Source organism: Phoenix dactylifera, chromosome 7 (assembly GCF_009389715.1).
Source record: "Phoenix dactylifera cultivar Barhee BC4 chromosome 7, palm_55x_up_171113_PBpolish2nd_filt_p, whole genome shotgun sequence".
In the NCBI taxonomy this organism is placed as follows: Eukaryota; Viridiplantae; Streptophyta; class Magnoliopsida; order Arecales; family Arecaceae; genus Phoenix; species Phoenix dactylifera.
In genome coordinates this window covers 15,408,088-15,429,449 of record NC_052398.1, presented here as the reverse complement: position 1 = coordinate 15,429,449, position 21,362 = coordinate 15,408,088, and the positions used below count along the sequence as shown (strand labels likewise).

The 21,362-nt window shown below is 36.0% G+C and overlaps 1 protein-coding gene across 2 annotated transcripts; it reads right to left on the bottom strand.

The window, feature by feature from the left end:
• Positions 1-2,720: 2,720 nt before the first annotated feature.
• On the bottom strand, positions 2,721-18,716 carry LOC103702448 (E3 ubiquitin-protein ligase ORTHRUS 2-like). Of its 2 annotated transcripts, XM_026802736.2 has the most exons (10): positions 18,015-18,520; positions 17,378-17,448; positions 8,186-8,718; positions 7,795-7,920; positions 7,256-7,355; positions 7,107-7,168; positions 4,785-4,887; positions 4,030-4,168; positions 3,681-3,898; positions 2,721-3,539 (listed from the first exon to the last, which is right to left on the bottom strand). In XM_026802736.2, the coding sequence occupies exons 1-10, from the start codon at positions 18,052-18,054 to the stop codon at positions 3,123-3,125; spliced, it is 1,809 nt and encodes a 602-aa protein (XP_026658537.1). In that variant the 5' UTR covers positions 18,055-18,520; the 3' UTR covers positions 2,721-3,122. The 2 variants fall into 2 exon arrangements, with proteins under 2 accessions (XP_026658537.1, XP_008783108.2); XM_008784886.4 differs by lacking the exon at positions 17,378-17,448 and having other exon boundaries at positions 18,015-18,716.
• Positions 18,717-21,362: the final 2,646 nt, after the last annotated feature.

Here is a 21,362-nt window from a genome sequence, read left to right as displayed (position 1 = left end):
TTCAGGTGATTGAAATCCCACTGCCTGAAAGATGCCTAATTTTTAAGTTGAAGCCTAATACAACATCATCTATGTATCTATCTATCAACCCATCTCCGTTCGCCTGCCTGAAAGCAATCTAGATTTGGAATTTAAAAAAATTCTGACCATGTAAAGAAATTTTTGTTAATAAATCTTCTAAACTAATACGAACGACCCTTGAGTAGTTCTTGAAAGCTGATACAGAACAAATTCTGACCATGTAAAGAAATTGTTGTTCATAAATCTTCTAAACTAATACGAGCGACCCTTGAGTAGTTCTTGAAAGCTGATACAGAACAAATTCTGACCATGTAAAGAAATTTTTGTTAATAAATCTTCTAAACTAATACGAACGACCCTTGAGTAGTTCTTGAAAGCTGATACAGATCTTCTAAGCTAATAGAAAACTCAAATAAATTTCACTCTTGCTGACTTATCTCGAATGATCAAGAAGACGTTTGATTCCCAAGGGATGCTAACATTGTAGCTATCAGATCTAATTATCGTAATCATGACCATCCAAGCTGAACTGAAAAAACACAATTTACAAGGACTGCCACTCCATCCCGTCTCCACCTGTGACCTGTCTCCGAGCCACCTCTTCCACACGTCACCCAATATGTAGGCATATAAAGTGATGGATGGTCGGGGCCCAATGCAAAAACTTCAAACCCCTTGCATTAGATTTATAACGCATGGTCACGAAATTCTTGCTTAATTGGTTCTTTAGAAGATTTTTAACTATGTGAATGTTACTGGCTGTTGGAATCTTCGACTTTCCGACTCCTAGTCTAAGAGCACTCTCCTGTTTAAAACTTCTTGTAGATCGCCTAGTTATCAAGATCACAGAAAACCATTTTTTTTGGGCTAAATCCCTTTCCGAGTGTCAAGATCTTACTCCATGGAAGCAATGATTGTTCCTGATCGTTAGGGTTAATTAAGCCATTCTTTATCATTCAAGGTACTCCCAGGGCCGGCCCGAGCCTTAGGCCTCGGGCCAATGGAAAGCCTCGGGAGGCAAAGGGGGCAAAGAGATTGAGAGAGAGAGAGAGAGAGAAAGGGAAGTTCCTTGCGTCTGACTGTGACCAAAAGGAAGCAAAGGCTCCATATAAAATGGGAACAGGAGCTGGCTACGAGTCTTCCCCCTTGATGGAAGGGAGGTGGAGAGCTTCCTGGCCTGCAGAGGGGCAATTTGGGAAGTTGGGGACAGTAGTTTTGTTTTGGGTGGAGAGAGAGGAGGGATTTGGTTGGCTTGATACACGCCTGAAGCCACTCTTATCTTCCATCCCTTCTCTTTTTTGGTTTCGGTTTCTTCTCCCCTCTTTGGTGGTAGAGAGAGAAAAGGAGGGAGGGGGTTGAATGGCTGCTGTGCTGTGATGTTGCAGTTGCTGCTAGGGTACTCACTTGAAGGGGAGATGGTGGGATGGGACTTTTATTAATCAAATGGAGTGAATTTCCCATAATGCCCCTACTTTCTCTTATAGGGAGGTTTTCTGGACAAATTCTTTTCTTTACCTTAACCATGAAGTGCCATGGGATGACCTTTTCCTATTCTGCTCCTGCTTGACATGGCAAACAGTATTGCCGAGTATTATCTCAGTTATTTAGTCAGTTTCATGGCCCTTCTTTTAGGATAATTACTTTTCTGTGCTTTCATTCAAAAATTATATTAAATTAAAAAAATTCTTGCCGATCTTTGATGAATTCATGTATTTTTGTTGAAATAGTATACTTAATAGCTATCTAGTTTCATATCATTTTTTTAAGTATTTTATACTTATTAAAAAATTTTATTATAAAAAAAAGCTTTATTTATTGGATTCATCTTAGGCCCCGAAATGTATTGAGCAGCCCCTGTTGCTATGCTCTCCAACATGTAAGCGCACCAAATCCTGCTTTACCTGTTCAATGTATTTCCCATGGCTACAGTTATGATACAAAGGATATTATTAATATGATCCTGTTAACCCATGCATGTGAATTTCTCCAGATGTCACTTTGGACGAGCATCTTCTCCTTTAAGCTTCTTCCTCTAGCCCACTTGATCTTCCTTCTACTCGTCATCTTATCCATCTTGGTCTACATTCCATGCAATCATCTACAGTTAACCCAATCGCCTTCCCCATTACTTCTTTCCCTAGCACCTCCTAAATCATCTCCGATAAATACAACTCCGCAAAATGGCACCTCGAATCAATTGGCTGTCTGATATTTTATTAGATTATTAAAATCAGAAATTATAATACTTGATTAACTCAAACCCTCTAAAGCACCAATTTTTGTCATGCATGAGAATCATCAAGACTTCTAATATCATAGATTATGATGCAGATATATTTTGCCCCATGCAAAACTAAATCTAGCAAATGTCACCCATTCATATTAACTTCTACAATTCCCAAACCAGTAGGAAAAGGGCAACAAACAAAAATTGATAGAAAGTCCAAGCAAACACCTTGATGCTATTACTTTATTGTTTTTTAAAAATATAATTGATTAAAAGGACACAAGTCCAGTTACAGACCTGCTAAAGAGGTTCAGCATTAGAAATCAAGATGTCAAAACCTAGAATGCTCGTGCAACCTGCCAACTTATAAACTAATCAAATTTAGAAAGGGGTCATATGCATGAATACTGAAATGTAATTTTAAAACATATGGATATAAGTAATCTTTTAATTGAAAGCATACAGCAAGAACTTGAACAATATGTTTTTTTTTAATTTAAAGCAACAGGTAAACATTTGTATGGTAACAACGATGCTCAAAATAGAACTCACTTAAAGGCCTAAGAAGAAAGGCCTAACAACGATGCCCAGAAAATGTATGATTTGTCAGAGTAACTTTCATCAGGCATCTTTAAAATGGAAATAAGTAGGCGCATTAAACAGTACCACCAAATGAAGATTTTCAACTCCCTCGTTCATAAAGAGCCACAAACAAATGAAAGACAGTTCAGAAACAAAGCACTTAAAAGACAATTACTCTTCTGCTCGTGGAAAGCTGGAGAACTAGAAGCTCTTGTCCAAGCTTGGAGACCTCACTTCATTGTTTACAAAGTTCAAACGGTCAGTCATGGTCTTCATTAAAATCTTCCCCATTTCACTCCATAACATTATTACCCTTGCCCCTTTTAGCCTTCTTACCAGCTCTTTTCTGAGCGACAGCTTTCCTCCGCTTCCGGGAGCCCTGGTTGACAGTTCTGTGCATGTGGCTTGAGCAGTCCTCTCCTACTTCCTCAGCATTAACCTCAGAGTCTCCACCTACCGACTCAAGCTGCTTCTCCCCTAGTGCAATAGATTCCTCAGTAGGTCTCTTCCCCTCTAAACCATTAATTTGTTCATCACTCTCCTTGTCATCCATGGAGTCACTTCCATAATTATTCAGCTTCTCATTCCCAGAATTACTTTCTTCTTCAGACTTGTCTACAACAGCACTTCCTTCCTCACTAAACTCAACATTCTCATCTGCTGTTTTCTGTTGGAGTGATTCTATCAGATCCATAAGCTCTCTATTAACCTGGAACGAGCAGAAAATAAGTTGTTGCTTAGCAGAAGAACAAAGGTTTTTTACTCTTCTCAATTTTCCTTTGGTTCTGGTTTTCTATATGGTTTCCCATTTAAAACTTCATTTGAGTTGTATTTTACAAGAATCCATTACCTGTGGATTCTGTAAAAAATCAGAGATGTCATTTGGACAAGAAGGGCACTTCTTAACAATTTTCTGTGCACGAAGGGTTCGACCTCCTTCACGCGTTCTCTCCCGCACAAATGACTGATCAGGATATGATCCTAACAAACACTGCTTGCAAAAGTTATGAGCACATGGCGTTGTGAGTGGAAGACTCATCACTTTCCCACAAATTAGGCAGCTGAATTCTGCAAAATCGATGAGCAATGTTTGAGGAGAATTACTAAATAAAAGAAATCAAGCATCCATGGTGATTTGAATGACGGGGAAGGACTGAAATGTTGAACCAATATACAAGTAAGGTTCACAGAAGACGGACCTTTCAACAGTCTCTCCCTCACAGACGTGCTCTGGCTGTGCTTGTTTGCTTTCCTTCCTCTCTTCTTTTCTGATTTTCCAGAAGATGCACACCTTTTGCTCTGCGGTGGAGGCCTAGTCCATCTCCAACCATGTTCTTCCTGCATAAAGAAAGCACAAAAGTGCAGAATGGAATCTCAAGAAGGCTATTCTAATATTAATATCAATGAAAACCTCATCTGTAGAGATATGAATCATTATATAAAACATGAGTGCAAGATGTTGTAGAGCAACAGATAACATTCTTTTGAGCTGTCAGAGATACAAATGCTCAACAGATATATTGATAATAAAAATTGTTAAAGCAGTCATACTGATGCAGCTGAGCCACTAATGAAAATTACAGGTAGAAACTCAACTTTGCTAATGGTCAGTATCATTTAAGAAAAGTTGATACGAGAAAGGTCTTGCTATGGATACTTGATCTAGGATAATACATACATACATATATAGCTGTAGTTTTCTTTATTAATTGCTGAATTAGCTCATCAATTAAAAACTAGTAACTAATTTTGACAGTTTTTTGTTTCATCAATTAAAAAAAGAAAACTGTAGCTATATATATAGCTGTATTTTTCTTTTTTAAACTCATGAATTAAAAAACTGTCAAATGTAAGTTAATAATTTTTTGCAGAATTGGTGGAAATTTCTCGCATTTGCTCAACAAATACCATGCAATTTAAAAATAGAAGGAAGAAGGGGGGAGCATGTCCATACATCATAATCCCATGCTGGGCTTTGCTTCCTTACTGTAGTATCAGTGGCATGCTTCAATTCTTGAATTACAGGCAAAGGTCTAGGGCGATCACCATGTTCATCACTGCATCCAATGCCATAAGGAAAAATGGGGTTACAAACTAGCTCCAGGTAGTCCATAAACATAACAAAAGACAATAAAATTCGTACCATAAACATCGCTTCATATAACTTCTATTACTTTCTCCATCCAATTTTTATTGGAATCTCCCTTCTCTCAACCAGCCCTTCATTCACTTGTACTCAAGGCATTCTAATAAACAGAGCAATCTCTAACAAAGATTTTTACTGCCTAAAAAGGATTTTCCTCACTCTCTATCATCTATTAGCTCCTCCTAGGGCTGGAAGTGGGCCAAGCCGGGCCGGCCATGCCCCTACCCGAGCGCCAAATTTTTTTTGGGCTCCGGAACAAGATTAGTCCCAAAAAAAATTTGAATAATCCAACCCAAATCCGATTGCGTCAGTCCGAATTACACATTTGGGCCAAAAAGAGGTCCAGCCCGAACTCGATTGAAATTTAATATTTCAGAATATTACTTCAAAAAAATGAGCTAGTTAAAAATTAGGCTCTCTCCTATAATACAAGTAAATTATATATAATACATTATTTTTAACTAAATCCATTTTAATTTGTTCTTTACTTCCTTATTATTCTCTCTAAATAACAATATACAAAAACAAATTGATTCGGGCCTACATTCGGGGCTTATTCGGGCTATGGTTTGGGTCGTGCCAGTGACATACCCAAGCCCGGCCCAAAAAATAAATGGGCTCTATATTCAAGCCCAAACCTGATTTGAACTCTTTCGGGCCTAGCCCAAAATCCGACCCGAGCCCATTTCCAGCCCTAGCTCTCCAAAACTTTCTTAAGGTTCGATTCAAACCTCCTAGTTACTGGCTCCTTGTGTCAATGGCTCCTTGTTACTGTTTAGTACTCTAATTTAAAGAACTAATGAGTTAAAGTATCCCCAAATTTTTAGCAGTATGTTGTAATTCAATCACGATCCATGCCTAGAGAGGGAATAAAGCTAGAATGCTTTTGAGAGCATTTGTCCTCAAATCTCACACACATGTACAAATGCACATCTCATATAAATTTGTGTATGTATTTATATATATGTATGCTTTTGTGTCTAGGGAGTAAGCTAAGCTAAAACGCTTTCAAGAGCATTTTTCCTTAAATGCTCACACACATACATTACACATAAATTTGTGTATATTTGTGTGTGTGTTTCTGTGTTCAGAGAGGAAGTAAAACTATATTGCTTTTGAGCATTTGACCCCAAATGCTCCATATACATGCGCACACATGCACATATGTAGAAGCACATGCACACCCACAGCCGCACATATATATACACACGCGCGCGCCCAACTATACATTACATATAAAGCTAGAATGCTTTATGTTTATGTATGTTTTTGTGTCTAAAGAAGGAGTAAAGCTAGATTGCTTCTGAGAGTGCTTGGCCTCAATGATTTCCAATGAAAATTAATGATAAACCTCTAAAATAGAAATGCATGCCATTGATCATAGTCTGCAACATCTAAAATGCCTAGAAGACACAAAATATAAAATAGCAATATAAATAGTGAGCAAAAGTATATTGTGGATTACATGATTCAAAAATCCAAATCACTGATCTTGACTAAAACACATACTGAACAAAATACAGATGATTTGGATGCTTCTATATGATAAATAAAACCAAAATATGGTATCACACCATTAAAATTGTCCATTACCTAAAAATACATGATTTTTTGTTTCTAGGCAACTTAGATATTGCAAATCATGATCAACAATGTGGATTTTCATTTTCGGATAGAATTATCAATAATTATCATAAGGACGCATTTGGGCCAAATGCTCTCCCAAGCATTCTAGCTTTTCCATCTCTATCTCTAAACATTCTAATAATCATAGCCATCAAGCCTGATCCCAGATATTCGGAGAAAGTTGCACTCCATGTACTCTTAAAAAAAAGTCGTGCATTCGGACAAGCAGTAACCATATAAATCATGTACATATAGACTTCAGATATTTATAAGGAGAATAGTTTGACGATAATGTACTCAACATTTGGACCAGAAACTTTAAATCATTTCATTCTTGAGTAGCAATGATCCCTAGTACTCAACAATCATATCCCTGATACTTGTGACAAATATGCATGTTGATCTTTGTTTGCTACAGCAGTAAGTGCCTCCAAAAAAGAAGTGTAAAAAGGGAAATGCACAAAATTGATCAATAGATAAGAAAAAGGAGTTGAAGAGGTAAACCTGGTCCATGGTGCTGGTCCGTTATCGCATCGCACAAAAAGATATCTGCAAACCTTAAAACCCTGAACAGGTTCCAAACCATTATCAATAACTACATTTATTTCAAAGCAGTTGCAAACAAGCAAAAAAGGAGGAAATAAACAGAACACCTGAACACCAACTTTACGCCAGCATTTCTCGATCCTGTATATTCCATCATATCTCACACCCTTTTCAGGTGCATATGAAGAACGCTTCTCCTTATGGGATCTGCTCATAATATAAAAAATGGCATTCTAATAAGAGATGTTTGGTAAAGCGGGGATGTTGAAAACTTATTTAGTCAATGACTTCATGCTCCAAAATTAAATTGCAAGAACAGTAAAGCTTCTTAATGGAGTCATGAGCTGATGGCACATCATAAATGCTCATCCTTACTGGTATCAAGAACACCTTTTCAAAGCATGAAAACGTTAATGCTCAACTAACTGGATATTATATAATATATTGTATGAAAGAAATATCATAACCATAACCAACAAGCTTTGTCATAACCATAAAAGAACATATCGTGAATCTAAAAAAGAGAAAGAATGATGTTTACAGATGTTGACATTAATTTTGCTGCATCTATTGCCATTTGAGGAAGAAAAATAATCTGTAACTATAGTAACATGATTTTGCTCTCCAAAAGAGTCAAGCTACCTACCTCACCACTCGAACAGGATAACCCTTTAGGCAACTAACTCGTAATGCTTTGTTCAGCTTCTCGAATTTCTGGTCAAAAGACTGGTTCTTATTTGTTCGCTTGTTTCCACTCAAGTCCCTCCCTCCACTGTCACAATAAAATCAACCACATTCATATTTGTTCATGGAGAATCAAAAAACACTAAAGATTGGAATAAAATAGGTCATATAAAAAAAGAAGTCAATGCCCAATGAACAAAAAAAGGTGGATCTTCTCAATTTTGTTTTATGAAGAAAAACTTGAAAAATGCAGCTCACAACAGATCTCCTAAAAGAGTCTTTATATTATTAGCCAATAAACCAATTAATTTCAATAATATAGTTAAGCTAGCAGCTAGCTCAAACTACAGTACCTCCCAGTGTAGAGGAACCAATCTCCATGATCTTCATCATCTTCATACCCTCCTGACAGTGCAACTGATTGAGCGCCTTGTTCAGACTGCCCTGCAATTCCTGCAACATGAGGCAAGTGGGCACCCCATTGTCTGCATTCCATACGGTCCTCCCATAACTCCCCTACCAACACACCCTTGCTCCTTTTGGGGTCATGCTCAGCAAGGATTGGACCAAAATGATCAGGAGGGACTGTAACAAAGATTTGACCACTGCAAGCATTCGACTTCCCAGCCTTTTTGGCCCGCTCGGTAGTGAATGCTTTCTCAGGTCTGCTCTCATTGCGCACAAAATGATATACACGTATTGAATTACCCGTTGATGCTAATTTTGTGGTCTTTGCCATGCGAATAGCAACAACAAGTGCTGAATTAATTCTTGGCTGGGATGCCATACTGGCTGGGATATGATCCCGACACTTTGCACATTTACGTTTACCTTGCCCGACCCATTTCTGGAAACATTTTAAGCAGAAGTTGTGACCACAGGGCGTCTGCAGGAGCAAGAAAAGGAAATCAACAGGGGATCAAAATTCAAATATAAAACAATTATAAGAAAAAATTCAAAAATTCAAAGATCAATATCTAAAATTGAACAGAAAGAAAATGGAGAGATCTAGAACTGTAAAATTGTTTGCAAACTAAACTACCATCAATATCTACAAAATATAATATGGTTACAAATGTAAACAAGTGATACTTATTTATCGTCATATTCATCGGATCTATATCCTACCTTTTAGTATCTCATATCCACGTCCTTGTTTCGTAGCTAGCCAACTAACACTGATTTTTATACAGGTCCCACTCTTGCTCAGAGTTAACTTAACCAGGAATTCAACACAGTTCTTATATGATTTACAACAAATTAGCAGCCTACCATAATATCTACTAAAATGATCCATGCCTTAACAGGAAAATGTAGGCTTTGGAAATGAACCAACTTGTTCAAAAAAAGCTCGGTCATTTTCAGTTAAATAACAGATAAAGCTTGAATGTGTATGATTTAGCATCGCTCAGACATAGTTCAAGTGTGAATACTTCCTTAATATAGCAACCAAATCCCAAGCAATGAAAAGCTCCATATAGGAAAAACATTTGGAAATAACGGCAATGATGTGATTCTCAAATTAGTTTCAAGTTATTTTCAGAAAATCCTGATAGTGTTCAAGAATGTCTGTTTTAAGCTGTAGCTCATGCCGCTCATCCAATCATGTCTTCAGTGATTTCGTAACTATTTCTTAATACGGTAAATTTTTAAGTTGGTTCCATTTTAATGGTTGTTTGTGCAATACCCCATACAATATACAATTATAAGGTTGTTTCTGAAGGAACTTCATTATTAGGTATATATATGACTTCGCTACGACAGATTTATGTTAACCTAAAGCAGAAACATCAAAAGTCATTAAAAACTCTAGTTCAATCTACACCAGAAATGATGGTTTTACCCACATCAAAACCCATTCACAAATCTAATTCTCTCCAAGCCAACCTCTGACAAAAACAAAAAGTTTCTCAACTCCTGGTCCCATGACAAATGAAAACATGATACCCCAAACATTAATGAGAAGTGGACTTTCTTTGACTGAGCACTCTTAAATAGATTGCTAATGCACAGCCACCAATCTTTCATATCTTTTCACAATCTGAAACCCCAAATTCTTGATTCCTCATCAGAGATGGATATCTTTTTTTTACTTCAAAGAGGATTATATTGAAGCTTTAAGATACTTCTAAGTTCCAATATCCACTACTTCAATAAACCTATTTGAGCTTCAAATTTGGAGCAATAGACAGGCTTTGGACATGATAGTGGTTGGTGAAGTTATTCCTCGATACGCATTGGAAAGGAGTAACAAAATTTTCATGCATTAGAGAGCACAATTTTTGCCTGACAAAGAATAAGAAGAAAAGCTCTCCCTGGACTCTATGACATCTTCTAAGTCTCACATAATTTGAATTTCTCTAGCATTCCACATTTCCAAAAAGATCCTATATTCAATAAAAGGAAAAAATGGAAATATCACTAAAAGGAAGGGCACACACATAAATTAGGGTAAAATATAACAAGTTCTGGATTAAATCCGATGGACGCACACAGAAATTAGGTATAACATCTAAAACATTTCAAGTTCCTTCCATTGGCATGATCTGTTGTAAATATGCATTTTAAAAAATTACGGATTGATCAATAATGCTGACATTTTTCTAGGGCATTATAAGCGAAAAACTTTTTTCTTTACAGAAGGGTTTAGACAACGTCATAGACTTTTAAAGGACCCAATTAGTGACCAGTACATAGTTTTGAGCTTGCCATAACCTGTTTTGTATAGATTGTATAAGCTGATGAATTTACAGTGAAGCACAAGTGAACTATTATAATCATGCATACCAATGGTGGGCTAACAATAAAATTATCATCTTTTTTTCTCTGTTACCGCTTGTCATTTCTCTCCATTTGAAAAACTCTTATTAAGACACACATCACCTCTTGCAAACCTCCATTGTCTTTTTTTCACCTTCTTTTCATGCCAACTAATCAGAAAAGTAGTGATGTTACAACAAGAGAAATATGTCAAAAATCGAGGTGATAAGCTGAAAAAACGATAACAGAAGCAAAAATATGGTGACCACACAAAAACAAGGAGTTAGATAAGATATTTAAGAGGATGTTCAAGATGATGAAGAGCATAAAGCAAAGCCTTCGACTAGAAGTTTCCATCTTCTTCATAATTCTCTTACCGAAGATCGAAGGGGGAAGCATGGGAATGGCTTACAACTCAAAATCAAATATTATACTCAGTATATTGCCACTTACAACCCAAAATCTAAAATTATACTCTGTATAATGCTGTTCTTGCAAGAAATATTGGTTTATTTATGCAAAAATCTCCTTGACAACATCATGATATCCTTCCACAAGTGCAAGTCAGGAGAAGATATTGTGTCAATCCATCTCCAAAAGCATTATCTTCTTTTAGGCTTCATTACCCAAATGAGGATAAGGTGTCAAGGTATATTCAGATGCTGGAGCAGGAAACCAATAATCTCAAATATTTAGAGTAACAAGGAGTAAGTGCAGCAGTGAGATGCAAAAAAGGCTCTGAAGTGCACAGAGAACACTAGGTAGAAGTTTCTAGTTACTATGCTTCGACAATAAAAGACTGGCTTGGCTTTTCTCTCAAATCATGACAACTAAGAAGGTTGTTGAATAATATGGTGTAATCAACAAGTTGTGGACATTTGTTAACCAATAGGGATGAAAAATAATTTGAGCTTGACTGAGAAAGGTAGGAGAGAAGGCAATCCTATATCGAGTTACAAAATTTGAATAGCCTGGTTGTTTAGTATCAACCAGTCGGTCAAATCTAGTTTACTATGCACCAAGTAAGCTAAGAGGTCTTGGAAAAATTTCTGGAAACAAAAGAAAGACAAGACCATGTAGGTGTGCATAAATGTCATTCTTAACTATACTAATTACTGGCTCCTAACACTAACCAATTTTCAATAAAATATTCAATGAAATGCATCTGTTAAAATTAGGAAGTTTAATAAATAAACACCAAAAAAGGAATATGAAATTAAAGTTCTTCTTCCTAAATGCAAGTCCAGGCAAAATTATTTGTTCTCGTGCGATTGAATGCCAATTATGGATAATGCAAGTAATTGCTACATTGACATGGAGAATCATGCAAAGCATGTCCCTGCAATTAAAGTTGGATGTAAAAGGATCAACTCACAATTATATAACATATACAACTTTAGCCACAACTAGACCAAATATAGTTCAATTCTCTTTGGATGCCCCAGTTTAAATTAGCTATATGTATATAGATAGAGAGAGAGAGAGATGGACTTGGCTACATACTAATGGATCTCCAATCAAATCTAGCTAGGTCTGGATGAGATGATAGGCCCACATCAATGATTTGAGCCATTAGATGCGATCTATTATCTCGAAACTGCATACATACCAAAAGTCATGTAATTTGGAGATCCCTAGCTTATGCATCAAGGGGTCAAAATATTGGATAGCTTAAAGAACATGAAACAATACATGTTTTCTTCACCACATGATGCATAGGCTAGAAGCCTCAAAATCGCATGAATTTTTTTGTAAGCAATTTACAAGTAGTAGATCACAAGAATAGCTCAAATCATCGATGTAGGACCTCCATCATCTAATCTAGACCTGACCTATTAAGTGAGAATCCATTTGAGTGCAGCCAAGCATACTCTCTCTCTCTCTCTCTCTCTCTCTCTCTCTCTCTCTCTCTCTCTCTCTCTCTCTCTCTCTCTCTCTCTCTATATATATATATATATATATATATATATATATATATATAACAATTTCATCCAAGGTTGTAATTAGGAAATAGTCGTTAATCACTCAAAGTTTGAGATGGCGAGTAATATATGACCCATCCAAACCGAGGATTAAAGCAAAGGCAATGTCAGTCTATTCAGATAAAACATATCAAGCTAGTCCTATATCAGCATGTGGCACAACTATGTGCCACTAGCACATACTACTATACCCATTATATGCTGGCACGGGACATCATATAGTACTTACAACCTTGATCCATACTCATATATATTATTATAAGTTTACTTAATTAACTATGAAGGCTTGCCATTTAGCTATATAGAGAATCAGAATTTAAGACAAACTGTGAAAAAACTTCTTGGCATTTTCTAAGTCCTTTTGGATTGATTATATAGTTTCCCAAAGTTACTAGCTTACTGCAATATGAAGCAAATTTAGAAAGATCAAACCAAGGTTTTCACCACCTATTAGCATCTCCACCATCCCATTCTAAAGAATATTTGGAGTACACACAGCAGGTTAATGCTTTCAAGCCTTCCCACATTATTAAGAGAACCTATCAATTGGCAAGCCTGGCAGACAAGTGATTGAGATAAGATCAAGTAGAATTGGAATTGATAATGTCTAAACCTCTGTCAAACCGCACTTAAATTAATAGATCAGGATCTATTTGCTTATTTAATGCTCCATGGGGCTATGCCCTCTATTTGGATAAATAAATAAATATCTATGTGTGTTTTAGGGGAGGGAGTTGTTGATCTCAACCAAGATACCGATTTGCATTGCTACAAGGCACACCAATATGATATATTCAAAATCCTAGCCCATATTATCTCAGCCAACAAAACTAATGTATGCCGAGATATCAAGTAACACAATAACAATATCAACCAAGATTTTTCCTTCCTTTTATATAACCTTAATATATTTTTATAGTATCAAAATAAATGCCTTAAAATAGTATTAGATCTAAATTTTACTATATTTGCCGAGATAACAATATCTTGGCTTTTATATATTAATCTAGCTATTGGATTGTAATATCTCAGTTCTCTTACCACACCTTCCATTTTACCAGAGATAAACTGCGACCTCAATTCATCCAAATAAGAATGTCCCATCAACATGATTTATATCTCAACATTCAAAAACATTGGATTAAACACCTACCTATCTATAGTAAAAATGAAAGTAGGCATGAAATGACTAATGATAGTCATACATGCTTTGCAAAATATGCAACAAGCTAAAATATCAAATCTAGCCTTATTAAATCTAGAATAAATTTCACAGACCCTATCAACCAACTATTTCCTAGAATAAATTTCGCAAACCCTATCAACAAACTATTTGTTAATAGCTTGGACACAAGAGCCTTAAGAAATATTCTAATCTGAAACAACCTAGTTGCAGCCATTAACATAGCACAAGTGCCCAATTCTCCACTGCATTAAATTGTTATATGCACAGGTTTCCACTAAAACCAACTGGTAGAATGTAGGAGTTCTAAAAGTACACCAATCTCAAGCAATATCAAGACAACCAAAAAAAGGGAATATATATACCTTTTACATAAATTTGAAAAATAGACTAAATACAAAGATGCCTCCAATGATGAAGAAAAATAACTTTCATGAGCCAAAAATAGGCGAGGCTTCCTTCCCAAAGCCATCCATTTAAGGAAGAGACCAAAAAGGGCTTAACATATTCAAGGCAAAAAAAAACTTGTACAAAAGAGGGTCATAGGCCTTAAAATGTCAAGTAAAGGCACTAAAGACCATGCTCTAAAAGGATTTGATAAAATTGCTCAGAGTATAAAAAATATTATTAGTATAACTGATCGCAAGAAAGTAATAGAAGAAAGGTGGTGCCTTATTTCTATATAAGCATTCAACCATATAAGCCCATATATCAGCTGAATTTGTCCATTAGGGATTGTAGTAGCATATAATGGCAGTTCACATGATGTTGTGTTTGAGACAATTACAGAAAGGGAGCTCCCACACAACTCCCAACTCTCTGACTCCATCATGCAGCCTTTCTTACTCAAATCTTTCCCTGGGCCCTCTATGGGTCCTCTCCAATGCCACAAGTAGTTGAAAGAAGAAACTGTCTCTCAATAAGACCAAAATGCAAAACTACAAACAGCTAGTGGGAACCCATCAAAGTGAGAGTTGATTATGAATTGCACCATTTATCCCCACAAAATTTACGATAAGATCAATTCTTAGTCTCTAAAGAATTAATAGTCTAAATGGATTGCTTATAAGCCTAATATCATGCCTTCTTAAGTCTTCATTTAATGTTCCAATGTAATTTCTTGTTGACAAGTAATCTTTTTTTTGGAACAAGTCCCATGATTATATCTTAAACTTGTCTTAAATGAAGTGAAAGCCCATTTAATATTAGAAATCGCTATGCTAGGCTTATCATGACATATTTTAAATGGGTTCATTTGAAAAGATTTTAGAATAAATGACCACCAAAACTCAATCTTAACCAATACCAAGCTCAAACCAAAATGGAAAAAATAAATTGTTTGAACATTTTTCATAAATTTAAATTATCAAGATTCGAAAAATTTCAACCAATATCACAGTTGGATATTAAAATTTGGCGAACATAGCTGAAAATTAAAAAATATTAATATCTCTTCATGAATTAACAAGAAAGAAGCTCAAAACTCAGACATAGTTCAAGAAAAGCAAAAATACAAAAAAGAAAATAGAGACAGTTTTACATTGTTTACATTCAAACACATGTACTTATCCTTAAGAAAAGATATAGCATTGTTTATGTAGTAGTGATGTGGTAGTGGCACCACTACATAAACATAGGGATTAATATTAACATTAAATTAAATATAATTTGTACAACATTGTAAACATAACACCACTTACGGCAAATTTAATCATCAAACTTATTATGCAATGTAGTTAAGAAAGTAGCATTAACAAGAATGTTATATAAAATCAATATATTCTATGATCTAGATAAGGTATATGAACTATCATTTTTTGCTTATTCAGCATAAACGAATCTTAATATGATATAAGACCATAACCATACACATCACAAAATTTGGCAGCTCATGGATTAGCACAAAAAAAGAATTAACATATATTTTCAAACACAGCAGCTTTTTTAACTACTTCTATGACTCTGTTTTTTCTTTTTTGTTTACTTTTGCAGTTAACAGCATAACCTTTTCAAATGCACATATGAAAAAAGATAATTAATTATATGACAAGTGCCTAATAATACCTATAAAAATGTAAGGAATAACAAATGAATACTCACATCAATAAAGAACCAAAACTATGGACATCTCAACTATGTCTTCTAAGATACTAGGGACATATTTTAGCTTGAATTAGAAAAATTTAAAGGACACCTTCATCTCAATCATGATTATCAAGGACATGATTATATCAGGATATATTTTTGCATATATGTTGAAAAATATCAACCAAGACAACAAGTATATCAATCAAACTTTTCAATGTATACTAGCTTATATCAACAAAGAAAAATGGCCAACATATCCATATAAAGCATCTCAACGTCTGGCCAATATTGATAAATATTGGCATTTAGGTCAAGAATACTACCATAATATGTGGCAACTAAATTTTCAATTTTGAGTGACTTTGATCATGTTTTTGATAATGAATTTCAAAATGTCGATTCTTCCACTTCTCTGACTTCTACTTTTATCAACTTCGGAGCTCCAACTATTAAATCTAACCACTTCTACCGCTAAAAGGCTATGTCCTTCAAGCAACCACATGAAACATTTTGCATTACATAAATCAGTAGCAGAATAACCATTTATCTAAGCAGTGAGATGCTTTGATGCTAACTAGATTATAGTATCTACACTCGCTGATTTAAGTCCAACCAAAGCAAAATGCAAGACAGAGAACTAAAAGGAAAAGAATTTTACAATAAGCTTGAAGGACAGCTAATTGCAGCAGGTGAGCAGACTTGAAAAACAATAAGGTTCATACTTTCAGCTCATTAATACAGATATAACACAAGCAAAATTTGTATTTAAAAAAGGAATGAGAAAAAAGGACAAATATAGGGAAGAAAACAAGGGGCAAGGTTTTTTTAATGGCTATACAAGAAGAATGAAGGATCACTGACCATTGTTGGGCAAAGGCATGCTGCTTCTCTCTATATATCACTAAGTGCAATTGCAGGTTCAAACAATACTTTATCATTTGTCAAATATGCAGGCCCTCAGCAAGAAACATGAAGAGAAAGAGATAGATGAATGCAATTTAGAACACATGAACCATAGAGTAAATAAAAAAAGAGCATCCCTATGCATGAGGCTCCTGCTTTGCAAGGTCTGGGGAAGGTCAAATTATATAGCCAAGTCACAATAGAGCAACCATACCATTGCACCAAAGCCCACCCCCATGAGCCACAAAACAAATTAATTCATAAAAAAAGGCGTGAAAATAAAAACGTGTAAAACATTTTAACAAGTTCCCGACAATGTAAAATATTAAAAAGGAGAGGGAAAAAAATCATTTCATCGTGAAAGGGAAGGATAAGCATATAATGCAAGATGTATGGTCAGAATTACAAGATAACCAAAATACTCGGGAGAAAGCTGGTTATTTAGAATATAATGCAACTATCCCAAAAAAAATGATTTTTTTCTTTAAAAAAACTCTGATGCTCATTTATTAATAAACAGAGATTACAGAAAAAAGGCTGATAAATAAATAAAGAAAACTTTGTTAATATCAACTTTAAGCTACAAGAACCCTGAAAATTAGACATGAACACAAACAACTAATGATCACCTTTTTTGCCTCCTCAATTTTGCTCAGCTTCTCCCACAATCCAACTCTCCTTGGTAAGAGTTCGATCTTTCCTAATGACAAAAAAAAAAAAAAATCGTATGCATCTCCTTGAAACTTCTCCTATGAAATGAATAGTAAAAACCCTAGCAGATATCAAACAAGGGGTTTGACTTAACTATTTTGTTGGAGTTTGTTGTATTAGAAAAAATCGAACGGATCAGACCACAGAAATTCATTATAGACTCGATTTTAGGCTCTATAATCATACTTATCTGCATGTTCTCTAATTCATGATAAAAAACATACAAGAAAGACAGATATATGGACGGAACGATGCTAACATAAACACTCAAAGATCATATGAATCGAGAGACATCACAGATTAGATACTAAAGATTTGAGTAAAGCTATTATTTTGTCCGGTGAGCAGCCCAAGGAGCAAGATAGCAAATGTTACGTCGAGAAAAAATAAATTGAACAGATATCTTTGACTTTCAAATTATATCTAAAAATCTCTGCAGATCGAGACAAGGGCATCCATCAGTCTCCGATCACAGCTTTTTTGAACAATATTAGTCATCAGATTTTAGTAACAAAAGAGCGGGGAAATGGAGAAAAGGGGGAAATCAGTACTAACGGTGACCGGTCGCTCCGGCAACTGCATGCAGAAGGCACATTTGAACTTCTCATCGAAGAGATCGAGAACGTCGTCGTCCTCCCCTTCGCCTTTATTCTTCTTTCCCTTCTCCTCATCGACGGTCTGCGCCGCGCCTCCGCTCACCAGCGCCTGCCGCCGCCTCGCCTTCTCCTCCTCGGTCAGCGATGTATCGGCCTCGATCGCCCGGATGGAGGCGATCAGGTCGCCGGAGGCGCCGGACAGGGCGGGGGCGGGGGCGGGGGCGGGGGCGGGGATCGACGTAGCGGCCGACGGGGAGCAGTCGGGGCACTCCCAATCGGCGACGGAGGCGAGGGTCTCCGGCGGGCGGGCGAGACACGGGGCGTGCCACGGTGTGGCGCAGGTCCGACAGAGCACCACCTCCGCCTCCGGCGGTGCCACCTTGCAGACCATGCAGACGCCGTCGCCGTCGCAGGGGAGATCGCAGGCCAGGGCCATCGGAGAAGGCGATGGAGGGTGATCGAGCGAGCGAGGAAGACAGGGAGAGACGATGAGATCTCGGGCTTAGGATTTTGGTGGGGATATGGGGGAGGAGAGGGGCGGGTGGGGTTTTGGTAAACGGGTGGAAGAAAGTGGGCGGGGTTTCGAAAAAACAGGAGGGTGTTTTGAATTTCCCCACCTCCAAGGGGAAAGTCGAAGGTTCGCTTCGCTATATACTGATCTGGTGCTAGATTTTGGGGGCTAAATGGAAAATGAGCGAATCATTTCCTAATAACAAAGAACCTTGCTTTGTGAAATTCTTTTTGCCCTTTTTCCTGGCCATTTGAAAATCTTAGAAGGTTCTAGAGTTATGTTAGCGATTTAGGGATTAGTGTCGGTTTTCTTGTGTGTGACAAAATTACAGTTTTAACAAGGATTAGCATATACATTAGTATTAATCATAGTGGGAGGAAGAAGAGTCAACGTGATTGTTTTATTTGTTATGATTTTTGTCTGGTGATCATAATATGAAGTTCATGTAGCAGATGTATGTTAATTTGTTATTGTGACTCAATTTCATGTAACAAATGTATGTTCATCTGTTATTGTGACTTTCTCTGAAAGGCGATTGAGTAAGGTAGCCAAGTCTTTTTTGCAATATATTACGTTTTTGTATTATCCGGGAAATGTCTATTTCTAGTGTCAACAAGCTATACTAGTATAGGGCTGGCATGATTGTGATATTCAAAAATATCTACCGTCTCATTTTGTTTTTAAAATATATTTGGTAAAGTTAATTTTTTTAGAAAGTATGAGCATTATGATACCGGGGAGATGATGGTGATAGACGTGCGATGGTGTTGGTGGCAAGGCTAATTGTATAGGAGAGATGACAATGATGGTAGCAGTGGTATGGCAGTAGCAAAGGTAGTTTTAGTAGTGGTGGTGATAACAATGCTGGTATTATGGCAATGGCAGATATGGAGTAAAAGACAATGGTGGCAGTGGTGCGGTAGAGGTAACAGGCAGCAATGTTGCAGCGACGATGATGGGGGTGATGGCGACGATAACAGCGATGTGTTCATGAAGATTTGGCGGAAATAATATAGTGGCGACAGTGTGCTTGAGGCAACATTGGTGGTGGGAGAGGTGGCGATGGCAACAATAAAAGTAATGGCGGTAGTGATAGTAGAGGTAGCGTTGTGGATAGTAAAAAAATATCTAATTTTTTTTTGAACATTGAAAGTAAGATTTTTTTCTATTTTCTTTTGTATAAATGTAATAAAACTTATTTTAAAAATAAAAATAAAATAATAGTACTAATATATTATTTTTTATTTTAAAATTAAAATTTTAAAATAAGAAATAAAAGTGAGGACAGACCGACACTAACTATGATTTTGGTTTCGATGTTTGCTTAACTTTGCAATTGATATTGCCTTCAAATTTGTGCATTAAATGATATGAGATAAAATGTAACACTTTGACAAATATATCTCGTGCGTTGAAGTAGGCATAATTCTTATCATAAGGTGATTTATTTTTTTAATAGAAAACGCTGACAAGTATATCTCATGATCTTGAAAAATACATAACTCCTATAACAATTTGGGTGATTGTTGGTTAATACAAATCTCGTGAATAAATATTACACGTTGTTTTGCCATTAATCCAAAACACAGGTTCTCTGCTTTAGTTAATATTCCACAATTCGAGATATACAAAGACATTAAAGTGCTTGTCACAAATTGCACTAAATTATTTTTGTCTAATCGCAAGTTTGAAAAGATTCGTAAAATGTGGATAATATTATTGCTTGAGGAGTGGACGATGCGTCTCGCAGCAATATATTGGTTGACGTAAAAAATGTATAAAATGTTTAAATTATACAAGTTTCAATTTCTCACTTCTTTGTACAACTGCAAAGAACACAAGGAAAAGGTGCTCGTGCTTATAAACAACAAAACTAATGTTTCAATTAATACTATACAATGTTATGCTAATGCTGTTGCAATTCCATTAGTTCTAGTGCTTTACATGTATTTTTTTTTAACCCATGTATTAATCCCATATATCTGTAAAGAAAATTGTCAGACTTACGATACATATTTTAGAAGAACAAAATAATATTGCCATGGACAATGGTAAAGTTATTTGGAGCCCAAAAAAAGGTCAGTCTTGTCCATATGATGGGGTTTGGAGCATCGATGTTCCATGATTCGAGCCATTAAATATAATCTACTATTTCTAATATGTTCACATCAAAAAATCATGTAACTTAGAGATCTTTGGCATATGAATCACTTATATATTTAGTGGTAAGGATGATTAGTTTAAATAACATGAATAATGCATATTTTTTAACCACTAAGATATGTAAGGGCTAAGGTTTCTTAGATCATCCATGTCACGTCCTGATAATTTGGTCTAGATCGATCTCATCTAGATTACTGTATAGGCTCCCACATGTTAGATCTATTATATATGTATGTGTGTATGCACGTACAATGAGTCGGAGAGATGTTTAGGATTAAGTTATATTTGGTGTGACTTATTAAATTATACATGTTTTGAATTGGATGATGGGGGTTGCTTATCAATGATTCGAACTTATACACCAAAAAACATATAATTTAGAGACCTCTAGGCTACGCATTGAGTGTTCAAAAAACATATATTGTTTTATGTTATTTAGATTATCTGATTGTTGACTACTTAAGGCATAGGATAGGATTCTTCAAATCATATGATTTTTTATATATAAACAGGTTAGACATAATAGCTCCCATTCAATAGCTTAGATCATCATTGTGGGATTCCTATCATCCAATTTAAAAATGATGTAACTTTATCATTATGTTTGGTTAGGGTTATGAGAGGAAGAATGGA